The sequence below is a fragment of the Lupinus angustifolius genome, unplaced genomic scaffold (genome assembly GCF_001865875.1).
Source record: "Lupinus angustifolius cultivar Tanjil unplaced genomic scaffold, LupAngTanjil_v1.0 Scaffold_18_128, whole genome shotgun sequence".
Classification (NCBI taxonomy): domain Eukaryota; kingdom Viridiplantae; phylum Streptophyta; class Magnoliopsida; order Fabales; family Fabaceae; genus Lupinus; species Lupinus angustifolius.
In genome coordinates this window covers 27,946-35,141 of record NW_017719228.1, presented here as the reverse complement: position 1 = coordinate 35,141, position 7,196 = coordinate 27,946, and the positions used below count along the sequence as shown (strand labels likewise).

At 39.9% G+C, this 7,196-nt stretch overlaps 2 protein-coding genes across 2 annotated transcripts; one reads left to right on the top strand and one right to left on the bottom strand.

The window, feature by feature from the left end:
- Positions 1-691: 691 nt before the first annotated feature.
- On the bottom strand, positions 692-1,297 carry LOC109338165. Its single transcript, XM_019575320.1, has one exon. The coding sequence runs from the start codon at positions 1,295-1,297 to the stop codon at positions 692-694; it is 606 nt and encodes a 201-aa protein (XP_019430865.1).
- Positions 1,298-3,451: 2,154 nt separating this feature from the next.
- LOC109338167 lies at positions 3,452-4,280 on the top strand. Its single transcript, XM_019575322.1, has one exon. The coding sequence runs from the start codon at positions 3,584-3,586 to the stop codon at positions 4,277-4,279; it is 696 nt and encodes a 231-aa protein (XP_019430867.1). The 5' UTR covers positions 3,452-3,583; the 3' UTR covers position 4,280.
- Positions 4,281-7,196: the final 2,916 nt, after the last annotated feature.

Genomic DNA, 7,196 nt, shown 5'->3' with positions numbered 1-7,196 from the left:
CCATTTTTTCAAACAAATCCTGAAAAATAATGTCAGCTGAGCTACCCTGATCGATGAATATGCGGCTAACCTTCTTGTTGTTGAGCTTGGCGGTGATGACGAGGGGGTCATCGTGCCCTCGGACGACACCTTCATAATCGCGGTCGTTGAAAGTAATAGGGGGAGCTGATCTGTAGCTCTATCTCTGCTGGGAGTTTCTGGCAGCGACGTGCATTACCTCCCGCACATATTTCTTCTGGGCGGTCCTGGAGGTACCCCCGGCAGCAAAACCTCCTGACATAGTGTTGATATCAACTGGGCTCCTTGGCCTTCGGTTATATGTTCGATGCCTATCCGCTTGAGGCCGTGGGGTAGGGCGTCGTTGTTGAAATTGTGGAGGGGACCGCCTTCTTGAAGGCTCTAGTCGACGATGTTGTGGGGATCATCGACGTTGCTCCAGGCCCACAATGAATCACTGTAAATGACCAGCCTGGATGAGATCTTCGATGGTATCACGGAGCTGTGTGCAATCATTGGTCAAGTGGTCGAACATAATGTGATAGTCACAGTATTTGGATCGGTCTTGCGGGTCTGGCTTGGTAGGGCGTGGTCGTAGAAGTTGGACGAGGTGAGTGGAGAGGACCTCTTGCAGAATCCTTGAGCGGCTGGCGTTCGGGGGGGTATAGGTGGAGTATTTGGCCTTTTTAGTTAGTTAGGGTAGGTCGCGGGGTAGGTCGTGGAGTCTTGGCCGTTTGGTTTCCTGTGAGGGGTGATGTGTTTGGGGCTCGGTATGGGAGTGGATATGGTGGGTTTCTTCCAGATTAATGAATTGTTGGGCTTTGGAGCGGAGGTCCTCCATGGTAAGATCAGTGTATTTAGCCAATTCCGTGCGGAAAATACCTTCTTGAAGTCCCATAACGAGGACATGTACTGCTACCTCAGGGCTTAGAGTGTGCACCTTCATGGCCTCGGTATTAAACCGATCTAGATATGCTCGGATGGATTCATTAGATCCTTGGCGAATGCCAGACAGTGTGTATGATAACCTGGGTTGCTCCTTGCTTGCCGTGAACCTTGTGTTGAAGGCTAAAGCTAGATTTCCCCAAGTGTTGATGCTGTTTGGAGCCAGGCAGGTGAACCATTGGAGGGCCGCCTTTTTAAGAGTCAGGGGGAAGGCCCTACACATGATGGGGTCGGTCGCCCTATGGAATAACATAGAAGCCTCGAAGGCGTTAAGGTGATATTGTGGGTCCGGCGTTCCATCGTATTGGTCCATGTTTGTGGGGCGGGTGAAGTGAGAGGGTAATGGGTAAGCCATGATGGTAGGTGTAAAAGGATGTCTAGCACCGCAGGAGTGGCGCAGGGTTGGTTGGGATGGTGGGCGGGACTCGCTCGCTGACTCTTCACGGTTACTTTCGTGAATAGGGCGTTCCGAGTGATCCTCAGGGTTTATTTTGGATTGGCGGAGTTCTTGTATTATGTCGGCCTGCTGCTGGATGAGCCGCTCCTAGCGTTCTAGCATCTGGAGGAGGTGTTGGGTGGTTGGTTGTTGTTCTGGAGTGGTATGGTGGCTTCGGTTGGCTTGATGGGATGGTTGTATTGGTGGGGGAAGAGTACTTGGGGCAGGGTCGACTTGGCTGGTAGATAGAGCTCGGTTTCTGGTAGTCACCATGGTGTGAGTTGGAACACAGACGACGCCAATGTTCTTTCCTAGAACACAAAGGTGCGGAATAATAGTTGATCAGCTGCTGAGGATGGAGAAAAGGAAGGACGTCAAAGTAGCAAGATGATGTAGAAGAGCTGGACCCGCCGGTGGAGGTACCTGAAAAGGTTCTCCGACGATCAAGTCAGTGTATGAACTTGGTGTTTAATGAGTATGAGAATACGAAGGTAGAAAGTAATAGAGTGAGTAATGTTAGAGAGTAAAGAGATTGAGATACTTCCTGTTGGTAGAGACTCCTATTTATAGAGGGGAGAGCTGACTTTGGGCTCTTGGTAGGTAGTGCAACACATGGCTGACCAAGGGTATTGTCGGGGGTTGCTTTTCCCGTGTCAGGCGGTCTGCTAGGACCGTACTCTGTGCCACTCTTGTCTTTTAGCCTGTGGTTGGTTTGGTAGTCGTTCTGCAATCAGTCTGTCGTGCTGGTAGGTGGGTTGGTGAGGTACAGATGGCATGTCAGGGGATGTCTCCAAGGTCAACTCTGGTGGGCCAAGCACGCAGGACCTACCTCGGCGACCAAGCATGCGGATCTTTGGTTCGCCAGGTAGGAACATAACCCTTGCAGGGGAAGGAAGGGAAATGAAAGGTTTGGGAGTCATGAAATATACTTATGAGAAGACTCATAAGTCTATCTTTCTTTTCCCTCTAAATCTAACTTTCAAAGTAACCCTAAATCCTAAATGTGTTAGCAATATAAACTTATGAGGATATTAAGTTGAGTCTTACCCATAAAAACTAATCTGCAAAATTTCAGCAGAAATAAGAATCTTTTTATGTCGTGACAACGATTTTTCCTACATCCTTCTCTACATTTCTTCCTTTCAAATCACCAAACACTCACCTTTATGGCTTTCTCTTGCCTTATACATATCATTGGCAATTTGGGCCATGCCCATGGGGCTCGCCCGCCTGCCCGTATGTTTTAGGCAGGCAGGACATGAATAATATGCTCATCTGCCCTAAAATGTCTGTCCAACATGCCCTTTTTGTCCACGGGCATTTCAAACGGGGGGGCAAGGCAACCCATGTGCATCAATGAATACTAAAATAAAAAATTTGATGGACCAAATATGACAAAAATAATTCATGGTTCATCACTCGAGTATATGTAGCAATTTTCCAAAATATAATATCCTACCAATTAATAGTATGTCTGGTTTATGCAAAACAATGTGTTATGTTTTGTGTTTTGAATCATACTGTCATATTATGCATCCATATAATCTCAAGTATAATAACATGAATATTGCAATGTTTCAGCAGTGAAATAAAAAATAAAAGACAATATATAATATTTTGCAATATTCTATATACTAAATAATTTTTTAGTTTTTTTTAATTTAGGGCAGCCCCCACACCCATCCTGCCCATGTTTAGGGTGAACATGACATGATATTTCATGCCCTGTATAAAAACGGGCATGCCCATGCCCATCATAATATTGATGGGCATTATGTCGATATGCGTAAGGCGGACAAGGATGCCCTAATTGTCAAAAAAAGGGTACTAATAACATTTTCCAAATTATTTCCAATTTTAATTTACAAAATATAAAATTAGATGCTAGGCAACTACTATTTTGTAACAGCAGTATCAGCTGGGGTTTCAAGAAAAATCCCAAAAGAAAAAAAAAAATGAAAGAGAACTCAAATGTTACTGTTGGAGCATTGAACCGTTAGAAATGAGGCCTATACAATTTTTTCGCTCTTGTTCTCCCTCAACAACAACTTCACATTTTTCATTATTTCTTCAAAATTCTTCTCTGTTCATTTCATTTCTCCCCATCATCACTCTTTGCTAAAGCTCTTCTATTTTTTGTACATCAAAGTTTCTTATTATTATTAGTGTTTATAATTAATCATTCTATTTTTGTAACAACATTCAATGGCTGAAACAAAAGACACCCATATTGTAGAAATCCCTGTAGATCAAAACCATCGTCGTCACTTGTGTTCTTCTCCTTCTTCCATGTTTGAAGCCATCGAAGACCACCCTTTGACTGAAATATCAGAAAGCCCTGGTTACCTTCTTCTCCTAAAGCTATGGCAAAGAGAAGAGAATCTATTTGCTCAACACATAGCAAGCAAGGAAACAAGATTGTACTCCATAAAATCAGAACTCTTCCATCTTTGCTCTTTCTTCTTCATCTTCCATGGCTTCTTCTTAACCCTCCTTTTCACTTCATGGGCCAATACCAATCAAAATAATAACAACAATAATAGTGTTTGTAAGAAATGGTGGGTCCCATCAATGGTTTCACTATACACATCACTAGTGTTTGTGGTTCTTGCACAAGTGAAGGTTGATAGATATTGGAGGGTGTGGGCCCAGTTGCATAGGGAAAAGAGTGATAGTAGAACAGTGGGAAGGTGCATACAGGAGTTGAGGATGAAAGGGGCTAACTTTGATTTGTCTAAGGAGCCTTTATGTGGGAATAAGAAGAAGGGGATGAAGAGTTCTAGTGTTGAGATCAAATGGAAACTAGTGACTTGGTGTTCTAATTATTTGCTCACTATTTGTCTTTTTTGCTTTACAGCTTTGGTTTTTCCTGCTTCCAAGTTTATTCTCTGTGGCTTGTGAGTGATGCATGGATTGATGTTGTTGATGGACTGATTTGTGCTAAATTTCATTTTCTTTTATGCTTTTTGTTTTTTATTTGCTTGGGAAGAAAAGTGTTTCCCAATTTAGTTCCTTAGAGAAAGATATATGAAATGCATGTTAAGTCCCTAATTAAAACTCTCCTGTTCGTAAAAGATATTTAGGAAATGATTAATTTGACAATCATTTTAGATCTATCAAATTGAATTTTTTATTTCTTAAAATAAATAAATTGGGAGACATTTTTTTCTTCAATGGGTGTATTTAGTGAATTTTATGGTTTGTGTGTTGAACTTTGTTTCTTTAGTAGCCTCTGCCAGTGAATGAAGCATTTTGGTCGTAGAAGAGAAGGTGCTATAAAAAATAAGCTTATTTCAATAGAAGGTGCTATAAAAAATAAGTTTATTTCAAGAGAAGGTGCTACAATTTTTTTTGTTGCAAGAATTGGAGTGGATTGTTACACAAATTTGGAGACATGTTATTCTTATTCCCAATTGATACTTGATTTGGAGACATTCATTTGTTCCCTAACTCAGAAAGGTTTTCCAGGGTATAATTCCATTATGAAGGAAGCAACAGACCTCTTGTGTGTGAGTTCTTTTGACTTCAGTTTACAACTTGGAGATGGTAATCACCCTCTCTAGTATGATAACTGAATGAGTATGGGAAAACTCATATTGTTGACTTTGTCCATATTTCTGACACCCAACTACGGGTGAAGGTCTTTTGGAGGGATCTCTCATGGAATTTTAGCATGGTTTACACCTTACTTCCAACCCAAGTGAAGGATTTTATTCTTAACATCCTTGTGCTAACATCCTCTCTTAACTCTAACGGTTGGTGTTGGGTTGGCAATGCTTATGGTTGCTACACGACGAATTCTAGTTATTGGTGGCTCAAGAGTAATGACATTCAGATTCCTTCTTATTGACATTGGACTTGGCTTTGGAGAAATTCTATTCTTGAAAAAATTAAGTTTCTTATTTGGTTATCTGTTCATAATTCTTTACCTATTAACCATCTTCATTTTAGGAGAAAAATGAAAGTCACACCTATCTGTGAAAGATGCAACACTTCAGTTGAAGATCTCCTCCACGCCTTCAGAGATTACATGAACTTAACTCTTCTTTAGTGTCGTCTAGGATTCAATGCTCAGATCTTTTGGAGTAAATAATCCTTCATATCTTGGATGACAACTCATAGCAGGCATCTGGTGGTCCTGGATGTGGTGAGACCAGCCAGTCTTCAGAAATGTAACCTGGGATATCTCTTATGTCTCTCGGAATGTTCACCATGACTTCAGAGATTGGTGTGCTATTGATACTATGTCGACTGATAAAACCTTGCCGAGTGTCCATTTGTGTTGTCTGGAATCTGGAAGAGTTGTTCTTAATATGAATGGTAGTTGTAATCTACATGAGCAAACAATTAAAGGAGGTGTTACTATTTGCAATCATGATGGCTTTTGGTTATATGGATTCAGTGGTGATTTCAGAGTTGGTACTCCTATTCAAGTTGAGCTCCTGGCCATTGAACATGGTCTAGAGTTGACTTGAAAGTTGGGTTATCGCCAGATTATAATGGAGTGACTACCTTGAAGCTATTCATATAATTATTAAAAAGGTTCATATTCGCTTGAACACTATTGGTATTGTGCTGCATAACACATGTGGTTTAGTTGGAAGAGAATGCGACATTCGACTTCATCACATATATAGAGAAGAAAATATTTTGGCATAATACATGTCTAAACTCAATATGGGGTCCCCATATGGACTTGAAAATTTGGGACTCCCCACCGTCAAGAGCTCTACCCATTCTGCTAATAGACATTACTCATATGATTTAATTCTTTCTTGTTTTATCTTTTCTCTTAGATATAGAGAAGAAAATATTTTGGCACAATACATGTCTAAATTCTTTCTTGTATTATTGAATAAAAATGGGCTTGCTTTGTAATAAGTGGGCTGGTGGCCCAATACCATGTCCAACTTGAAAAAGTTAGCTGATTACACAACTTTTCAAATGCTTTAGTGTTATGGTTCTCGATCAATGTAATAATTATGCATGAATAGGCTGATGATCATCACACATCATTTATGTGAACATATCTTCTGTCACGAAAAATATGTCACTCTATGTGTCACTTCTTCATATCAGTTAGAAAAATACTTTGTTATTAAATTTTTAATTTAATTTTTTTAATCAATTAAAAAAGTAGCACATAGAATGACACACTTTTATGAACAGCACATGTTGTCACTAATTTATCTGAGTTAATGGGGTTGGTCCTTAGTTTTCCGGGTTCCCTTACAGATTGTACTTTATTAATCAAAGAATTACATTGTTCAAGATAAGTTCATCTTGATAAGGCAAAACGTGAAAATGATTATTCTTGAGTGAACCAACATTAGGCAATTATAAATCACAACCTTTTTGCTTTTTCCATCACATTTTTTGGTTACCTAGTTTTAGTTGTATCTTTGAACCACAGCCCAGATCCTTGTTTCTTGTGCAGCTTCCCCAAACAAAATTAGTATTCTCTATCTTTACTAGTTATTTACTTAGATAACACTCAAACCATAGTTTAAATATTACCAGATAAATAATAAGTAAAAAGGACAGTTCTGAATACCCACCTAGAGACTAGGTGGCAATTAAACATACTTACATGATTAAATAGGAAATAGCCCCACTTAATACTAATCTAAACACAATCATCAACCTAAAACACAACCATCAGCCTTAAACACACTCAACATCTATCATTAATTAAACAGATACACTGAACAACCTTATCCTAAGAAGAAAAAAAAGTAGCAGCAACCTTATCCTATAAAGGTTACTATCCAACATAGAACATTATTTATTTTTCTTCTGGTCTAGAATCTAAGTGGCA

Coding starts and splice junctions, on each gene's coding strand:
- LOC109338165 (XM_019575320.1), bottom strand. CDS start 1,297: ATGGCTTACCCATTACCCTCTCACTTCACCCGCCCCACAAACATGGAC.
- LOC109338167 (XM_019575322.1), top strand. CDS start 3,584: ATGGCTGAAACAAAAGACACCCATATTGTAGAAATCCCTGTAGATCAA.